Below are 20,571 nucleotides of genomic sequence, written 5' to 3' on the forward strand. Positions count from 1 at the left end.
CCCATCATCTCCAAGTTTCTCCCATATAACCTCAAGCATACCTCATTTCCCACCTTCCTCCTGGAAAAAAACACTGTGTTTTCTCTACAGAGAACCTGAATCCCCACCGTTTTACCTCATCAATTGCTTCCTGTCCCTTCCTGACTATGTATGGCACATTTCTTCCCCTCTCCCATAAGGTCCCATCATCTGCAAATAACAACCTCCACAATATCCATCTGTACCTGAGAGTAAACATCATTGATCATGATTGAGAACAACAGAGGACTAATCACGATCCCCTGTGGTGTACCGTTATCCACCCTCACCTGGATAGACCTTCCAAACAGGAAATCCTTTATCCAGTTGTACGTTCTTCCTCCTACCCCCATAATTTCAAGCTTGATTAACATATCATATGCCTTCTTCACATCAAAGACAGCTTCAACAGTCTCCTTGTTCAACTGAGCCTTCCTGACCTTTGCTTCTAAGCAGAGCACTGGGTCCATAGTTACACTCCCACTCTAATGATACTAGCCCCCTGCTCTCCAGGAAGTAATCATACTGTACGTTCCATAATCTTACATACATATGATGTTAAAGTTACTGGCCGATAGCTTGTTGGCCTAGTTGGGTCCTTCCCTGGCTTCCAGATTGGTACCACTACTGCCTCCTTCCAGCTGTCTGGTAGTTTCTCCTCCTCCCACACTCTGTTGTACAACACCAATACCTTATCCAGTACCTCATCACTAAGATGGGTCAGCATAACATAGCACACCTCATCTATCCCACGTGAAGTTAACCCAGCCATACCTATTGCCCTTTTCATCTCTTCCATGGCAAATGGTGCATTCAACGCATCATTTACATCCTCTCTCCTATCCAGCACTCCAGGGTGCTCCTCTCTCGTTCGCTCTCTCCCGCTCTGCCCCTCCTTTGACCATTTTTCAGAGCTATGCATTTGGACAAAGGCTTTGACCATCATCTCTGCCTTCTCCTCATCTGTTACTGCCACATCCTTCCCACTCATCAACACTGGATAATCCCACAACCCTTGTGACCCCACTCATCCTCTTAATAATCCCCCATAAATGTTGCCCTTCCAATGGTGTCACATAACCTGACACCAACATGACCTCATTGCCTGACGGATAGTTCTCCTCACAGGGGCCTGGGCCGCTTATACTGAATCAGATGTTGGAAGTTATGTGTCCTTTTCAGTACTCTAAATGCCCTGTTCCTACTCCTCACCATTTCCCCTCACTCCTCCGTCCACCATGGGACTGTTTTCCTCTTCCTCCTCCCTGAACTCTTAGGTATAGCCTCAGTAGCTGCCCCCACTAACGCTGTTCTCACCGTTATTCATACTATCCACATCCCCTCTCATATCCACCCATCACCTGCTCACTGAGCTGCTGAAACTCATCCCACTTTGCCCTAAAAAACAACCACCTGCCTACTCCATCCACTGGCACCTCATCCTCCCTCTGGCCTACTGTGCATACTATGGGGTAATAATCACTCCCTGCTGTCGAATCCTCCCTTAACTACCACTCAGATTCCTGCCATTGCACTAGATACCAGAGTGAGGTTCAAGGCAGACTCTTTCCCTGTGGCTACATCATTCCTGGTCCCTTGGCTGTCATTCAGGCTTACCAGAGATTTCATTTCTATCTGATTTTCCATCACTTTGCCATTTTCATTCATCTGTTACACAGGTAGTTGAAGTAATTGAGGTAATATGTACATGTAGGTTAGGGGTAAAAGTGACTAGGTAATCATGATATATAATAAACAGAGTAGCAGCAGCTGTCACGACTTCCGCCGAAGTCGGTTCCTCTCCTTGTTCGGGCGGCGTTTGGTGGTCGACGTCACCGGTCTTCTAGCCATCGCCGATCCACCTTTCATTTTCCATTTGTTTTGTCTTGTTTTCCCACACACCTGGTTTACATTCCCTCATTATTTGACGTGTATATAACCCTCTGTTCCCCCCATGTCTGTGTGTGGAATTGTTTGTTGTAAAGTGTTTGTGCACTTCGGACTAGTTTTGCGACGGATTATTTTCACCCGTATTTTGTTGTTCTGGGTGCAGCTTGTTTTTCTCTTTCATTATTAAAGTTCTCCAGTTGTCACGCCCTGACCATAGAGAACTGTGACAGTGACGAGGGTGGGTTATCTAGGTGATTCATTATCTATGTTGGCCTGGTATGGTTGCCAATCAGAGGCAGCTGTTTATCGTTGTCTCTGATTGGGGATCATATTTAGGCAGCCATTTCCCCATTGTGGGATCTTGTCTAGGTATAGTTGCCTGCGAGCACTACTTTGAGCTTCACGTTTCTCTTCCAAATAAAAAGGATGTAAACATACCACGCTGCATCTTGGTCCACTCCTTATAACGATTGTTATAACCAGTTGTTACCCATTTCTACTCTCCCGCACCTGACTTCCCTGCAGCCAGTTGCGCACCGCTTACAGCAGCGTATGTGAAGAGTGCGAAAGTCTGTCTATGTGTGAGTGAGTGTGTGTGGCATCAATATGTGAGTGTGTGTGTGTATGTGTGGGTAGAGTCTAGTGAGTGAGCATAAAGCCAGTGTAAAATAGTCCAAAATTAAAGGGGTCAATGCAAATAGTCTGGGTAGCCACTTGATTAACTGTTAAGCGGTCTTATGGCTTGGGGGTAGAAGCTGTGCAGGAGCCTTTTTGTCCCAGACTTGGCGCTCCGGTACCGCTTGCCGTGAGGTAACAGAGAGAATAGTCTATGACTTGGATGGCTGGGCCTTCCTCTGACACCGCCTGGTATAGAGGTCCTGGATGGCAGGGAGCTCTGCACCAGTGATGTACTGGCCGTATGCAATATGCTCTGTAGTGTCTTACGGTCAGATGCCAAGCATTAGCCATACCAAGTGGTGATGCAGCTAGTCAAGATGCTCTCGTTGGTGCAGTTGTATAACTTTGAGGATCTGAGGCCCATGCCAAACCTTTTTAGAGCCTCCTGAGAGGGAAGACCTGTCCTCTTAATGACTGTGTTGGTGTATTGGGACCATGATAGGTCCTTAGTGATGTGGACACAGAGGAACTTGAAGCTGTCGATCCCCTCCACTACAGCCCTGTCGGTGTAAATGGGTGCATGCTCAGCTCCTTTATTTTCCTGACGTTGAGGGAGCTGTTGTTGTCGTAGCACCACACTGCCAGGTCTCTGACCCCCTCCCAATAGGCTGTCTCATTGTTGTGTCGTCGGCAAACTTAATGATGGTGTTGGAGTCGTTCACAGCCACGCAGTCAAGGGTGAACAGGGAGTACAGGAGAGGACTAAGCACTCACCCCTGAGGGGCCCCCATGTTGAGGGTAACCATGGAGGATGTGTTTTTGCCTACCCTCACCACCTGGGGGCGGCCCATCAGGAAGTCCAGGATCCAATTGCAGAGGGAGGATCTATGCATATTCGTGAGGCTACCATAGCGTCTCACTCTTCATTGTATATACAGGCGGTTGACGTCAACGCCCCTCATCTAATATTTTAAAAAGTATTCAAAGAATGAGATATATCCATCAATCCAAAAAAGAGGAAGACAGGGGACCGCAAGAGCTTGACAGTCCGCCGTTCTGCTCTGTGGACAACAGTTAGAGTGGAAACACAAGCGTCTCATCATTCTATTTTAGTGACTATGGTGATGGGTATGCCCAGAGTCTATATTGCTCTGGGTCTGGGTATGCCCATTCTGGATTCAAACACCTCAAACATCAGATGAAAATGTTTCTACTGTGGTCTACTGATATTTTTGTCTTTGTCAGAGCCCAGTCTTGTCTGACATTCTCACCCCTGGGGAGCCTCAAGAGAGCAGGGAAAAAGGATACAACTAACTAAATATAATATAAAGGACACAGTTTGAACTCAAACACAATTCACAGAGAAATGTTTTGAAATTTAGGAGTAAAATAACCAAACAAATTAAGCCCAATGAAACTTATAACAGTATGAAAATGTATGCATTCACTTTGGATCTGAGGTTGATAGCTAAGCATGTGTGTCAAACTCATTCCACAGAGGGCCTAGTGTCTGCAGGTTTTTGTTTTTTCCTTTCGATTAAAGACCTAGACTATGGAGGACCAAGATGGCCGAAATATATTTATTTATGTTTTCATTTATTTTTGATTTGGGTCATCTTGGCCCTCCATACAAGACACCAAACAGCAACATCACGCGCTCAGATCATGTTCGAGCCTCAGATTGGACAGTCAAACACACTTGCACATGCCATCATGGCTGAACAAATAAATACTATTTGTGTCCAGGTTAAACGTGCAACGTCCCTCATTATAAACAAACAGTCGGTTAATGCATAATTTTCAGATAATTTAGAAGCGATTGTCAGACGAAACAACAATGTCATTGAACCAATTGACAGAGATCTGGACATTCATCAGCAAAGACGCAGTGTAAACTGATCGTATTTGTGACAACCAAAGTGAAGTCAAAATGATTGATGAAATCGAAGTGTGTCAGCTGTATGGTGATTTGCGATTCGTAACTTACATTTTACCGGTACTACCAGTAGTAGTAGGCAAACCGATAACCCCAAGACGGAATGCGTTTGAAGTAACACCAAGACGTAATGCGTTTGAAGTAATGATGAGCTGCGGAGAACAGCTAGCATGTCCAGCAAAGTACATCGCCAGTTGCACGCACACACTTCGTGCAGATCAGCAGCTCCACAATGATGTTATCGACTGTCTCCAAGGTGGGAGTTTTTCGTGGCAGCCAGACGAGACAATCAAAGGAGGATGCGGTGAGCAAAGTTACTGGGCTCGAAATTAGTTAAGCTTGCTCTAATTGTGTTTGAGTTCTAATTGTGCATGTTAACGTTTTTATTTTGATGATGATAGGCTATACTCTATGGCTGGATTTATGTTTTTGTTTTTTTGGCTGACCTGAAAGATTGACCCTCTTTCTACTAGGCATAATAGACTGAGAGGCCTAATCATATCAGTATTAATATTTTGTTAACGCCTATAGGCTATAGAGATGCTTTCAGGTAATGAATTAATTATACAAAAACATGTTTAATTTCATTACAATTGTCAAGCATTCTTGATTGACATTACCCGATGCATCACATTCAATTACGAGATTGGATTGCACTTTTATTTTCCAGGAATAAAGAAACTGTCACAAGCTTCTCTTCCCATTGTTTCATTTCTCATGGTTATAACAACATTGTAACATCTGCATTCTTTTCGCATGTAATGACTCTTGAAGCCACATTAGGCCTAGAACCTGCACAAGCACCTAGGACAATGTGATAAAGTGCTGTTATTTCTTATCCACCAGTTTGTTCTTTTTTTGCTCACTCGCCTCACTTTTCTGGGGGGAAAATCCATTAAACAGTGAATACATTTTGTCTGGCTTAACAATTTATTCAGTATCCCAGGGGTAGGCAACCCTGGTCCTGGATCATGTCTTAGATTTAACTGAGTTGGAAGATCAGGTGTGTTGAATTTGGGCAATCATTGAACTAATCAATTAGCTCAGTTGGTCAGGCGTGGTGCCTAGTTGGAACAAAATCCTTCAGTACCTGTGGCACATGTGGCAGAGAGTGATGCTGGAGGTGTTGTCTGGGCAGGGGTGATGTTGTGGATATTTGTGTGTGTCTGTATGTTGTAGTTTATATGTGGATGTTTTGTATTGTAAAACAAATTATAAAGCATTATTAGACCTTTGGAACTATCATTCAATACCAGCTTGTTCATTTTCACTTGTGGCAGGAAAAGTGGAAGCTAAGGAGGAACACGTGGACAGGAGATCTGACTGGTCTGTTGGGATGGAGAGGTTGCTCTCAGATTCACTGACGCTGCCAGTTTGGGGAACCAGACTGTACTCACGAACAGGACAGGCAAGCTCAGTGAAGTTAGACTGGAAGCAAACACCTTCGGAGATGTGAAGCCAGGCCTTCAAAGGTAGAGGTTATGTAATAAGAGATTTGATTTACACTGTAGATAACAGTACCACTTGTAAGATACAATGATTATAATGAAGTGCAGTGAATGGTAAAGAGCAATCAGTGATAAATAGTACCTCTACAGTGTCCTTGTCAAGAAGGTCCTTCAGGTTCTTGACTGGATTAGGCACAATGGGAATGAGGATTAATCTCAGTCGTTCTCTACAAAGAGATAAGGTCAGTTCAGAATATCACTTTTTTCAGAGGAAGAATGGAGGAGACTTTGATTTTTTTATAATGTAAACTATACCCCTTGATTTTAGTCTTTATTTGGGGCCTAAGTGTGGCGTTAATTTCTGTTGGCAAACTCACCTTTCCCTGTAGACCAGCATGCAGGCCAATATGAAGAGTGTCATGGTACCCACTAATGACAGCACTGGCTTCCACACAGACATTGAGCTGCCAGATATGTCTAGGCCAAAGAGAAAGGTTGACATAACAAAGTCCTGACAGAAGTCTGAGCACAACTTTATAACCAAAAAGCAAAGCAGAGATTTTGTATGTATTTACCTGTGATGTTATTTCCCTTCATGAAATCCCATTGAATTGGCTGACTCCATTCACTCCAGAACTCGGACTCGCCACACATGTCGTTTACTCGTGCTCTCACTTGAAACTCATACCGACTGCTCTTTAACGGGAAAGCCACAGCATACTTCTGTTCCTTGCTTGGAGTAGATGTCTGAAGAAAGGAACAAAGAGAGTGGAGGAGAGAGAGAGAGTTCTTTCAAAGATTTGTCCAGCATTTTGTTGAAAAATGACCAGTAGGCTAGTGTCCAAACAGTGGTCCAACTCCTGAGTCCTGACCCATGCCCACCTTCCACTTGTCGCTGTTTATTCTGTAGCGAACTTCACTCTCAATACAGAAGGGGTTCTTGCTGTTGTTCCAGTACAGATTCAGCTGTGGGTCTTTGTTCATCTCAACTGACAGGTTGACAGGAGGGTAAAGCTTCACTAGAAAAAGCATTAAGGAGGGTCAAATGTTAACGACACATCAAATGAAGACTGAAATAGGAAAAACACAAGTTAAAAAGCCTAAAGATGACTATTGCTCTTCATGTTACATGCTGTTCTGTATGTAAGGTTCTGATTTGATTGAGAAAAAGAACCTACCCATGCTTTTCAGGTTATGGTCCTGCACATAACTGTTGTTCTGATGGACCAGCTTGGTTGTCAGTGTTCTAAACCTGTCAGACTCGTCATAGGACAGTCTACATCCCACAGCATAACTCTTCTCCTGGAGATATGTTGTGCACTCCTCCATATTCCTTTTGATGGACCTAAACACATACCATGTGGAAATGATGGATGAGAATTAGTACCAAAGATTTGACAGTCACTATCACATCTCTCTAGGTCTTGAAATCCCTTTCAAGGAGGAAACTCACTCACTTCAACCTCAACCAATGTGTAGCATCCATCACATTGATGCACGGCAAGCATTTTGTACCAAAGAGCTCAACACCCATCGCCCAACACATATGTTGAAAGTAAGACAGGGTACTGCCATTGCACTAACCCTTTGTGGAAGAAGGTGTAGTTGACCTCTGGACTCCCCTGTTCACTCCAGGTGCAGTTGACATAATCCAGGTTAATGATCAGACAGTTTACATCTGCAAAAGCATCAGAAATGTCCATTAAAACCTCCTAAGGTCGATTTCTGCACCCGCGTGGACATCTAATTAGCGTAATACAAACATCCTCAATATAAATATCTCTCAATTTAAGCTAGAGATATCTGTTTTCTTTTCATTGGATGCATTAAAATCCACCGCATCCGCCTATGTAACACTTCCGCATCTTCGGTGAAAGGTGACAGAGCTAGAGTGGTGTTTGTCAGACCTGGAGACATCCCATCTGAGGTGAAAGGTGACAGAGCTAGAGTGGTGTTTGTCAGACCTGGAGACATCCCATCTGAGGTGAAAGGTGACAGAGCTAGAGTGGTGTTTGTCAGACCTGGATGTTACGGTGCGTGAATGAGGACCCAAAAGCGAATTAACGTAAACAGAGCTTCTTTAATAACAAAACAAAACGTAGGCTCAGATGGACCGGCAGGTTCCGACAGGACAGGACAAGGTTGCAGCAAACATGACGATAGTCTGGTTCAGGCATGAAACACAACAAACAAGAATCCGACAAGGACAGGAGCAGAAACAGAGAGAGATATAGGGACCTAATCAGAGGGAAAAAGGGAACAGGTGGGAAAAGGGGTGACGAGGTGGTTAGGAGGAGACAAGGCACAGCTGGGGGAAAGAGGGGGAGAAAAGGTAACCTAACAACGACCAGCAGAGGGAGACAGGGTGAAGGGAAAGGACAGAGACAAGACACAACATGACAGTACATGACAGTACCCCCCCACTCACCGAGCGCCTCCTGGCGCACTCGAGGAGGAAACCTGGCGGCAACGGAGGAAATCCTCGATCAGCGCACGGTCCAGCACGTCCCGAGAGGGAACCCAACTCCTCTCCTCAGGACCGTACCCCTCCCAATCTACGAGGTACTGGTGACCACGGCCCCGAGGACGCATGTCCAAAATTCTACGGACCCTGTAGATGGGTGCGCCCTCGACAAGGATGGGGGGGGGGGGGGGGGGAAGACGAGCGGGGGCGCGAAGGACGGGCTTGATGCAGGAGACATGGAAGACCGGGTGGACGCGACGAAGGTATCGCGGAAGAAGAAGTCGAACTGCGACAGGATTAATGACCCGAGAAATACGGAACGGACCAATGAACCGCGGGGTCAACTTGCGAGAAGCCGTCTTAAGGGGAAGGTTCTGAGTGGAGAGCCAAACTCTCTGACCGCGACAATATCTAGGACTCTTAGTTCTACGCTTATTAGCAGCCCTCACAGTCTGCGTCCTATAACGGCAAAGTGCAGACCTGACCCTCTTCCAGGTGCGCTCGCAACGTTGGACAAAAGCCTGAGCGGAGGGGACGCTGGACTCGGCGAACTGAGATGAGAACAGCGGAGGCTGGTACCCGAGGCTACTCTGAAAAGGAGATAGCCCGGTCGCAGACGAAGGAAGCGAGTTGTGGGCGTATTCTGCCCAGGGGAGCTGTTCTGACCAAGACGCAGGGTTGCGAAAAGAAAGACTGCGTAAGATGCGACCAATAGTCTGATTGGCCCGTTCTGCTTGACCGTTAGACTGGGGGTGAAAGCCGGAAGAGAGACTGACGGAAGCCCCAATCAAACGGCAAAACTCCCTCCAAAATTGAGACGTGAATTGCGGACCTCTGTCCGAAACGACGTCTGACGGAAGGCCATGAATTCTGAAAACATTCTCGATGATGATTTGTGCCGTCTCTTTAGCAGAAGGAAGCTTAGCAAGGGGAATGAAATGAGCCGCCTTAGAGAACCTATCGACAACCGTAAGAATAACAGTCTTCCCCGCTGACGAAGGCAGTCCGGTGACAAAATCTAAGGCGATGTGAGACCACGGTCGAGAGGGAATAGGAAGCGGCCTGAGACGGCCGGCAGGAGGAGAGTTACCGGACTTAGTCTGCGCGCAGACCGAACAAGCAGCCACGAAACGACGCGTGTCATGCTCCCGGGTGGGCCACCAAAAACGCTGGCGAATGGAAGCAAGCGTACCCCGAACGCCAGGGTGGCCGGCTAACTTGGCAGAGTGAGCCCACTGAAGAACGGCCAGACGAGTAGGAACGGGAACGAAAAGAAGGTTCCTAGGACAAGCGCGCGGCGACGGAGTGTGAGTGAGCGCTTGCTTTACCTGCCTCTCAATTCCCCAGACAGTCAACCCGACAACACGCCCCTCAGGGAGAATCCCCTCGGGGTCAGTGGAGGCTACTGAAGAACTGAAGAGACGAGACAAAGCATCAGGCTTGGTGTTCTTAGAGCCCGGACGATAAGAAATCACGAACTCGAAACGAGCGAAAAACAGCGCCCAACGCGCCTGACGCGCATTAAGTCGTTTGGCAGAACGGATGTACTCAAGGTTCCTATGGTCAGTCCAAACGACAAAAGGAACGGTCGCCCCCTCCAACCACTGTCGCCATTCGCCTAGGGCTAACCGGATGGCGAGCAGTTCGCGGTTACCCACATCATAGTTACGTTCCGACGGCGACAGGTGATGAGAAAAATACGCGCATGGGTGGACCTTGTCGTCAGAGAGGGAGCGCTGAGAAAGAATGGCTCCCACGCCCACCTCTGACGCGTCAACCTCGACAACGAACTGTCTAGAGACGTCAGGTGTAACAAGGATAGGAGCGGATGTAAAACGATTCTTGAGGAGATCAAAAGCTCCCTGGGCGGAAACGGACCACTTAAAGCACGTCTTGACAGAAGTAAGGGCTGTGAGAGGAGCTGCCACCTGACCGAAATTACGGATGAAACGACGATAGAAGTTCGCGAAGCCGAGAAAGCGCTGCAGCTCGACGCGTGACTTAGGGACGGGCCAATCAATGACAGCTTGGACCTTAGCGGGATCCATCTTAATGCCTTCAGCGGAAATAACAGAACCGAGAAATGTGACGGAGGAGGCATGAAAAGTGCACTTCTCAGCCTTCACAAAAAGACAATTCTCTAAAAGGCGCTGGAGGACACGTCGAACGTGCTGAACATGAATCTGGAGTGACGGTGAAAAAAGCAGGATATCGTCAAGGTAAACGAAAACAAAGATGTTCAGCATGTCTCTCAGGACATCATTGACTAATGCCTGAAAGACAGCTGGAGCGTTAGCGAGGCCGAAAGGAAGAACCCGGTATTCAAAGTGCCCTAACGGAGTGTTAAACGCCGTCTTCCACTCGTCCCCCTCCCTGATGCGCACGAGATGGTAAGCGTTACGAAGGTCCAACTTAGTGAAAAACCTGGCTCCCTGCAGGATCTCGAAGGCTGAAGACATAAGAGGAAGCGGATAACGATTCTTCACTGTTATGTCATTCAGCCCTCGATAATCTATGCAGGGGCGCAGAGACCCGTCCTTCTTCTTGACAAAAAAAACCCCCGCTCCGGCGGGAGAGGAGGAGGGGACTATGGTACCGGCGTCAAGAGCTACAGACAAATAATCTTCGAGAGCCTTACGTTCGGGAGCCGACAGAGAGTATAGTCTACCCCGGGGGGGGGTGGTTCCCGGAAGGAGATCAATACTACAATCATACGACCGGTGTGGAGGAAGAGAGGTGGCCCTGGACCGACTGAACACCGTGCGCAGATCGTGATATTCCTCCGGCACCCCTGTCAAATCACCAGGCTCCTCCTGTGAAGAAGAGACAGAGGAAACAGGAGGGATAGCAGACATTAAACATTTCACATGACAAGAGACGTTCCAGGAGAGGATAGAATTACTAGACCAATTAATGGAAGGATTATGACAAACTAGCCAGGGATGGCCCAAAACAACAGGTGTAAAAGGTGAACGAAAAATTAAAAAAGAAATGGTTTCACTATGATTACCAGAAACAGTGAGGGTTAAAGGTAGCGTCTCACGCTGAATCCTGGGGAGAGGACTACCATCCAGGGCGAACAAGGCCGTGGGCTCCTTTAACTGTCTGAGAGGAATGTCATGTTCCCGAGCCCAGGTCTCGTCCATAAAACAGCCCTCCGCCCCAGAGTCTATTAAGGCACTGCAGGAAGCTGACGAACCGGTCCAGCGTAGATGGACCGACAAGGTAGTGCAGGATCTTGAAGGAGAGACAGGAGTAGTAGCGCTCACCAGTAGCCCTCCGCTTACTGATGAGCTCTGGCCTTTTACTGGACATGAAGTGACAAAATGACCAGCGGAACCGCAATAGAGACAGAGGCGGTTGGTGATTCTCCGTTCCCTCTCCTTAGTCGAGATGCGGATACCTCCCAGCTGCATGGGCTCAGCACCCGAGCCGGCAGAGGAAGATGGTAGTGATGCGGAGAGGGGGGCAACGGAGAACGCGAGCTCCTTTCCACGAGCTCGGTGACGAAGATCAACCCGTCGCTCAATGCGAATAGCGAGTTCAATCAAGGAATCCACGCTGGAAGGAACCTCCCGGGAGAGAATCTCATCCTTTACCTCTGCGCGGAGACCCTCCAGAAAACGAGCGAGCAAAGCCGGCTCGTTCCAGCCACTGGAGGCAGCAAGAGTGCGAAACTCAATAGAGTAGTCTGTTATGGATCGATTACCTTGACATAGGGAAGACAGGGCCCTGGAAGCCTCCTCCCCAAAAACAGATCGATCAAAAACCCGTATCATCTCCTCCTTAAAGTCCTGATACTGGTTAGTACACTCAGCCCTTGCCTCCCAGATTGCCGTGCCCCACTCACGAGCCCGTCCAATAAGGAGAGATATGACGTAGGCGACACGAGCAGTGCTCCTGGAGAAAGTGTAGGGCTGGAGAGAAAACACAATATCACACTGGGTGAGGAACGAGCGGCATTCAGTGGGCTCCCCAGAGTAACACGGCGGGTTATTGATTCTGGGCTCCGGAGATTCGAAAGCCCTGGAAGTGGCCGGTGGATCGAGGCGGAGATGGTGAACCTGTTCTGTGAGGTTGGAGACTTGGGTGGCCAGGGTCTCAACGGCATGTCGAGCAGCAGACAATTCCTGCTCGTGTCTGCCTAGCATCGCTCCCTGGATCCCGACGGCTGAGTGGAGAGGATCCGAAGTCGCTGGGTCCATTCTTGGTCGGATTCTTCTGTTACGGTGCGTGAATGAGGACCCAAAAGCGAATTAACGTAAACAGAGCTTCTTTAATAACAAAACAAAACGTAGGCTCAGATGGACCGGCAGGTTCCGACAGGACAGGACAAGGTTGCAGCAAACATGACGATAGTCTGGTTCAGGCATGAAACACAACAAACAAGAATCCGACAAGGACAGGAGCAGAAACAGAGAGAGATATAGGGACCTAATCAGAGGGAAAAAGGGAACAGGTGGGAAAAGGGGTGACGAGGTGGTTAGGAGGAGACAAGGCACAGCTGGGGGAAAGAGGGGGAGAAAAGGTAACCTAACAACGACCAGCAGAGGGAGACAGGGTGAAGGGAAAGGACAGAGACAAGACACAACATGACAGTACATGACACTGGAGACATCCCATCTGAGGTGAAAGGTGACAGAGCTAGAGTGGTGTTTGTCAGACCTGGAGACATCCCCAAAATCGATCTTATCATAAAATCGTCTGTAGGGTCCGAACGGTTTGGCCGGTGGGGTTAAATACATGTATATCTCTCAGATATAGGACAAACACTTCAGAACAAATTTCCTTTAGATTTTGTTGTTGTTAAGGGACTGTTGTTCCATGTAGGGAATCTGTTATTCAATGTGTTTGTATGGGCTAATAGCAGTAAGGCCCCAAATAATTATTATCTGAGTTTTTTTTGCCCCTGCCTACTGGAGTCCTCCTTGCTAGCTAGCTGGAGCGACACGGGTAGAGAACATCCTTCGTGCCCACCTGCCCTCAGCGTCATTAACAGAACTGCGGGAAAACAGTGCCCGACAGGCAGGGAGGGGTGAAGGACACTGTCGACCGTTGTACGGCTAGCTAGCTACAGTTGTCGCCCTTGCCCCTTCTGTGGGGTTTATCGGCGGCTGGTATCCAACATTACTGTGCATTAACGCCACCTACTGTACTGGAGCGCCCCCACCTCCTGCCTGTCCTAACTTAAAAATGGACCAATAGATGAATAAAGAGGGGTTCCTGCACCTGCAGGAATGCTCACATGTATGAACGCCTCGAATTACATGCCACAGTTGGGCGTAAAAAGGTCACATACTAAACGTTTTTTATTCTCTTGCAAAAACCACTCTTCAGTAACCACGTTTCGTTCTAACCATTTCATGCGGATTAATTACCTGACACATAAAAAGCCACGAAGGGGCTGATGGAAACATGAAATACCAGTACAATTTTAAAATGCAGACAGACAATTTGTCAGATACACATGGTAGAATCTTTGTGAGTCTGGAAAATGAATTATGTGAGAAACGGCTGTGGAGACGCGTTTATGCGCAAATTTTGATATAATAACCATCATATCGAAGTAAAATTGGGAGTCACGAGATTATATGTTCTGTGATCCTCCCACTGCGGCTCGGGAAAGCATGTAATTTATAAGGATACAGATGAATTAAATTATGATAAACTTCACAAGGTGGTGAATGTGCAAGGTGATGAGCTTGATACTCCTTTCCTTTAAATATATAGGGTATTATTCTGGTGACATGATGATCGATGCTTGGCTGCCGTTTGACAAATACAAATATCGTTCTTATCCATAATGAACTCATGTATCTACCAGCTGTTGGCTAGACCGCATGTGCCAAGACCAGAGTGGGCACATTTGCTATGTAATGCAACCATTTTTGTGACAAAACCATCAGTAGAGTTGACAATGTGATGGAAACCTTGTATTTTTCATTCGGTACATGTGCATTTAAAGGAAAACTTCATTTTTATATGCATTAGGTCATACGCACAGACTTTAATCTTCAAAAATTCAGTTTGATGGAAACATATCTCTGGTGGGAAAATGCACATATTTTTTTAATGAAGATTTTTTAGAATATTCACATGAAGATCTGTTGCAAATTGGATGGAAACATAGCTCGTTTCTAATAACATTGAAGTGGTTGAAGTGTTTCCATGACCCATTTAGTTAAATTGTGCATTATTAAACTGGTGAAAGCCTATGTGCCCTCCCACATATCTGTTTCATGTCTCAGGTATATCCTATGTCTCAAAATCCACCCCTGTTGAACAGATAAAAATGTTCATCTTTAGATAGTTTCTCCGATATCTGCCATTTTCATTACATTGCTTTAGTCAAATAAACCTGGGTCAATGGAAACCTGCCTATTGAAAACCTATTGAATCCTTTAAAGGGGAGCTTCTAAGATTGCAGAGTACTTTTCCACCATCACATTGAGTTAAATGAATAATTTTATCAGTATGTGAATGTATGAGACGAGATGGATGGCCATGTCAACCCTGGGTTAGGGTTAGGGGTTAGGGGTTAGGGTTAGGGTTAGGGGTTAGGGTTAGGGGGTTAGGGTTAGGGTTAGGGGTTAGGGTTAGGATTAGGGGTTAGGGTTAGGGGTTAGGGTTAGGGGGTTAGGGTTAGGGGTTAGGGTTAGGGGTTAGGGTTAGGGGGTTAGGATTAGGGGTTAGGGTTAGGGTTAGGGGGTTAGGGTTAGGGAAACCACAAAGTAGTTGACGTCAATCTCAGACTAGCGGGGGACTTTTGGTGTCACAGCAGCAATAGAAATGGCACATGAAACAGTCTTTAGTTCCCGTTTCTAAGTATTTTGTGTTTCCAAGAAGAGGCCATCATTGGAAAAAAACGTATGTTTCCATATATAGGTTATGTAATAGTTTGATCACATTAATTAATAGAGTACCTGGTATGAAATGGCATTGGCCTATAAAAGAGTAGGCCTATAATTACTATAACTTACATATGTTGCCATTTTACTATGTAATTCAGAAGTTAAGAGTAGGTAAATAGTAATAAACTAAATACATATAAAGTTGAACCAAAAACATGACAAAAAATTACAAATACAATAACAACAAATAATTGTCAACTGAGAGGCATGAAACCACCAACTCACAATGAGAGTAGGCCTACACCAAATCAAGGGACAAACTAAAACTCATTCCCTGATTAACACAATAAATTATAATAAATCCTCCCATGACAAGGTCAAAAACAGTATCAAAAGTTGAGGGCACATTGGCCAGATGTGTTTTCATTGCACCAGGTCTTAAACATGTTTAATAAACTAACATTATTCATAAATATTTAATATCACAGGTGTAGCATCCAACAGGACAATCTTACTGGGGGTGGAGGGAGCCTCATATCCTTGGAGAGAGACGAGGAGAAACAACCAGCTTCCAACCATCTTCATGTCAAAATGTGTCTTCCTCTTCACTCCCCTTCACTTCCTCTCTTTTATACAGCTACGGTAGGCCTACATATGTGCTACATTTCCTGTGGCAGTGGCCACATCATCTACTCTATAAAAAATACAGGAAATGTCTGACAATCAAAGCAGCTAAATAACAAGCAAACAATGTTATAACACATATATTAACTATCTATAAACTGATATATAAACATATATAATCTGATCCTTCAATTAAAGTGCTTTAAAGGGTTACCCATAATTGTTTCTGACAGTTTTAAAGAATGAGTGGAACACCTTGCATTCTGGATGGGGTATGCATTATTCCATAAAGCAATTTATGACATCCATTGTGGATATTGAGAGAGAGAAAGAAAGAGAGAGAGTATTTCACTTTTAGCTTCCCGATCAAAAAAAACCCCCAGAAAACCAAAGAAAATTAACAACAATTACAAATGGTTTGATGAAGAATTCAAAAACCTAAACAAACAACGACACGAAGAGTTATCTATCCAAAATGGAGATGTATGGTTAAATCACTTCTCCAATCTTTTTGGCTCTATAACAAAGAACAAACAGCAAAAACATATACATGATCAAATGCAAATCTTAGAATCAACTATTAAAGACTACCAGAACCCACTGGATTCTCCAGTTACCTTGAATGAACTACAGGACAAAATAAAAACCCTCCAACCCAAAAAGGCTTGTGGTGTTGAAGGTATCCTCAATGAAATTATAAAATATACAGATAACACATTTCAATTGACTATACTTAAACTATTTAATATCATCCTTAGCTCTGGCATCTTCCCCAATATTTGAAACAAAGGCCTGATCACTCCAATCTGCAAAAGTGGAGACAAATTTGACCACAATAACTACAATGGGATATGCGTCAAGAGCAACCTTGGGAAAATCCACTGCATCATTAACAGCAGATTTGAACATTTCCGCAGTGAAAACGATGTACTGAGCAAATGTCAAATTGGCTTTTTCCAAAGTATCGTATGACAGAACACATATTCAACCTGCACACCCTAATTGACAAACAAACAAACCAAAACAAAGGCAAAGTCTTCTCCTGCTTTGTTGATTTAAAAAAAGCCTTTTCACTCAATTTGGCATGAGGATCTGCTCCACAAATTGATGGAAAGTGGAGTTGGGGGGGGGGGGGGGGGGGGGTGCAGCTTAAGCCCCACCCCCCTCAACAAGTATACAGTTGAAGTCGGAAGTTTACATACACATAGGTTGGAGTCATTAAAACTCATTTTTCAACCACTCCACAAATGTATTGTTAACAAACTATAATTTTGGCAAGTCGGTTAGGACATCTACTTTGTGCATGACACAAGTAATTTTTCCAACAATTGTTTAGAGACAGATTATTTTACATATAACTCACTGTATCACAATTCCAGTTGGTCAGAAGTTTACATACACTAAGTTGACTGTGCCTTTAAACAGCTTGGAAAATTCCAGAAAATGATGTCATGGCTTTAGAAGCTTCTCACAGGCTAATTTACATCATTGAGTCAATTGGAGGTGTACCTGTGGATGTATTTCAAGGCCTACCTTCAAACTCAGTGCCTCTTTGCTTGACATCATGGGAAAATCAAAAGAAATCAGCCAGTCTGGTTCATTCTTGGGAGCAATTTCCAAACGCCTGAAGGTACCACATTCATCTGTACAAACAATAGTACGCAAGTATAAACACCATGGGACCACGCAACCGTCATACCACTCAGGAAGGAGACGCGTTCTGTCTCCTAGAGATGAACGTACTTTGGTGCGAAAAGTGCAAATCAATCCCAGAACAACAGCAAAGGACCTTGTGAAGATGCTGGAGGAACAGGTACAAAAGTATCTATATCCACAGTAAATGAGTCCTATATCGACATAACCTGAAAGGCCGCTCAGCAAGGAAGAAGCCACTGCCCCAAAACCGGCATAAAAAAAGCCAGACTACGGATTGCAACTGCACATGGGGACAAAGATTGTACTTTTTGAAGAAATGTCCTCTGGTCCGATGAAACAAAAATAGAACTGTTTGGCCATAATGACCATCGTTATGTTTGGAGGAAAAAGGGGGATGCTTGCAAGCAGAAGAACACCACCCCAACCGTGAAGCACGGGGGTGGCAGCATCATGTTGTGGGGGTGCTTTGCTGAAGGAGAGACTGGTGCACTTCACAAAATAGATGGCACCATCAGGAAGAAAATTATGTGGATATATTGAAGAAACATCTCAAGACATCAGTCAGGAAGTTAAAGCTTGGTCGCAAATGGGTCTTCCAAATGGACAATGACCCCAAGCATACTTCCAAAGTTGTGGCAAAATGGCTTAAGGACAACAAAGTCAATGTATTGGAGTGGCCATCACACAGCCCTGACCTCAATCCTATAGAAAATTTGTGGGCAGAACTGAAAAAGCGTGTGTGTGCAAGGAGTTCTACAAACCTGACTCAGTTACACCAGCTTTGTCAGGAGGAATGGGACAATATTCACCTTATTGCGGAAGAATGTGGAAGGCTACCCAAAATGTTTGACCCAAGTTAAACAATTTAAAGGCAATGCTACCAAATACTAATTGAGTGTATGTAAACATCTGACCCACTGGGAATGTGATGAAAGAAATAAAAGCTGAAATAAATCACTCTCTACTATTATTCTGACATTTCACATTCTTAAAATAAAGTGGTGATCCTAAGACAGGGAATTTTTATTAGGATTAAATGTCAGGAATTGTGAAAAACTGAGTTTAAATGTAGTTGGCTGAGGTGTATGTAAACTTCCGACTTCAACTCTATCAACGAATTGGCGAGGGCACAGTCTGCAGCACCCAGCCTCACCCTGCTAGAATCTGAAGTCAAATGTCTACTGTTTGCTGATGATCTGGTGCTTCTGTCACCAACCAAGGAGGGCCTACAGCAGCACCTAGATCTTCTGCACAGATTCTGCCAGACCTGGGCCCTGACAGTAAATATCAGTAAGACCAAAATAATGGTGTTCCAAAAAAGGGCCAGTCGCCAGGAACATAAATGCAAATTCCATCTAGACACTGTTACCCTAGAGCACACAAACAACTATACATACCTTGGCCTAAACATCAGTGCCGCTTTTAACTTCCACAAAGCTGTAAACGATCTGAGAGACAAGACAAGAAGGGCCTTCTATGCCATCAAAAGGAACATAACATTTGACATACCAATTAGGATCTGGTTAAAAATACTTGAATCAGGTATAGAACCCATTGCCCTTTATGGTTGTGAGGTCTGGGGTCCACTCACCAACCAAAAATTCACAAAATGGGACAAACACCAAATTGAGACTCTGTATGCAGAATTCTGCAAAAATATCCTCCGGGTACAACATAAAACACCAAATAATGAGAGCAGAGCAGAATTAGGCTGATGCCCACTAATTATCAAAATCCAGAAAAGAGACATTAAATTCTACAACCACCTAAAAGTGAGCGTCTCCCAAACCCTCCATAACAAACCCACCACCTACAGAGAGATGAACATGGAGAAGAGTCCCCTAAGCAAGCTGGTCCTGGGGCTCTGTTCACAAACAGACCCACAGAGCCCCGCAACTAGACCCAACCAAATCAGGAGAAAACAAAAAGAGAATTTCTTGACACATTGGAAAGAATTCACAAAAAAACAGAGCAAACTAGAATGCTATTTAGCCCTAAACAGAGAGTACACAGTGGCAGAATACCTGACCACTGTGACTGACCCAAATTTAAAGAAAGCTTTGACTATGTACAGACTCAGTGAGCTATTGAGAAAGGCCGCCGTAGGCAGACCTGGCTCTCAAGAAGACAGGCTACAGTGGGGCAAAAAAGTATTTAGTCAGCCACCAATTGTGCAAGTTCTCCCACTTAAAAATTTGAGAGGCCTGTAATTTTCATCATATGTACACTTCAACAATGACAGACAAAATTAGAAGAAAAAAAATCCAGAAAATCACATTGTAGGATTTTTAATGATTTTATTTGTAAATTATGGTGGAAAATAAGTATTTAGTCAACAACAAAAGTTTCTCAATACTTTGTTATATACCCATTGTTGGCAATGACAGAGGTCAAACGTTTTCTGTAAGTCTTCACAAGGTTTTCACACACTGTTGCTGGTATTTTGGCCCATTCCTCCATGCAGATCTCCTCTAGAGCAGTGATGTTTTGGGGCTGTTGCTGGGCAACAACTCCCTCCAAAGATTTTCTATGGGGTTAAGATCTGGAGACTGGCTAGGCCACTCCAGGACCTTGAAATGCTTTGTTGCCCGGGCGGTGTGTTTGGGATCATTGTCATGCTGAAAGACCCAGCCACGTTTCATCTTCAATGCCCTTGCTGATGGTAGGCTTTGTTGCTTTGGTCCCAGCTCTCTGCAGGTCATTCACTAGGTCCCCCCGTGTGGTTCTGGGATTTTTGCTCACCGTTCTTGTGATCATTTCGACCCCACGGGGTGAGATCTTGCGTGGAGCCCCAGATTGAGTGAGATTATCAGTGGTCTTGTATGTCTTCCATTTCCTAATAATTGCTCCCACAGTTGATTTCTTCAAACCAAGCTGCTTACCTATTGCAGATTCAGTCTTCCCAGCCTGGTGCAGGTCTACAATTTTGTTTCTGATGTCCTTTGACAGCTCTTTGGTCTTGGCCATAGTGGAGTTTGGAGTGTGACTGTTTGAGGTTGTGGACAGAGGTCTTTTATACTGATAACAAGTTCAAACAGGTGCCATTAATACAGGTAACAAGTGGAG

At 45.1% G+C, this 20,571-nt stretch overlaps 1 protein-coding gene across 1 annotated transcript; it reads right to left on the bottom strand.

Moving 5' to 3' along the window:
- Positions 1-5,159: 5,159 nt before the first annotated feature.
- il2rc2 (interleukin-2 receptor gamma chain-2) lies at positions 5,160-15,829 on the bottom strand. Its single transcript, NM_001281317.1, is given in 8 exon segments — positions 5,160-5,926; positions 6,053-6,137; positions 6,288-6,387; positions 6,486-6,657; positions 6,793-6,929; positions 7,089-7,255; positions 7,495-7,588; positions 15,741-15,829. Coding segments are annotated over 8 exon segments (1,047 nt in total). The 5' UTR covers positions 15,811-15,829; the 3' UTR covers positions 5,160-5,704.
- Between the last annotated feature and the right edge of the window lie 4,742 nt (positions 15,830-20,571).

This window comes from Oncorhynchus mykiss, chromosome Y (genome assembly GCF_013265735.2).
Source record: "Oncorhynchus mykiss isolate Arlee chromosome Y, USDA_OmykA_1.1, whole genome shotgun sequence".
In the NCBI taxonomy this organism is placed as follows: Eukaryota; Metazoa; Chordata; class Actinopteri; order Salmoniformes; family Salmonidae; genus Oncorhynchus; species Oncorhynchus mykiss.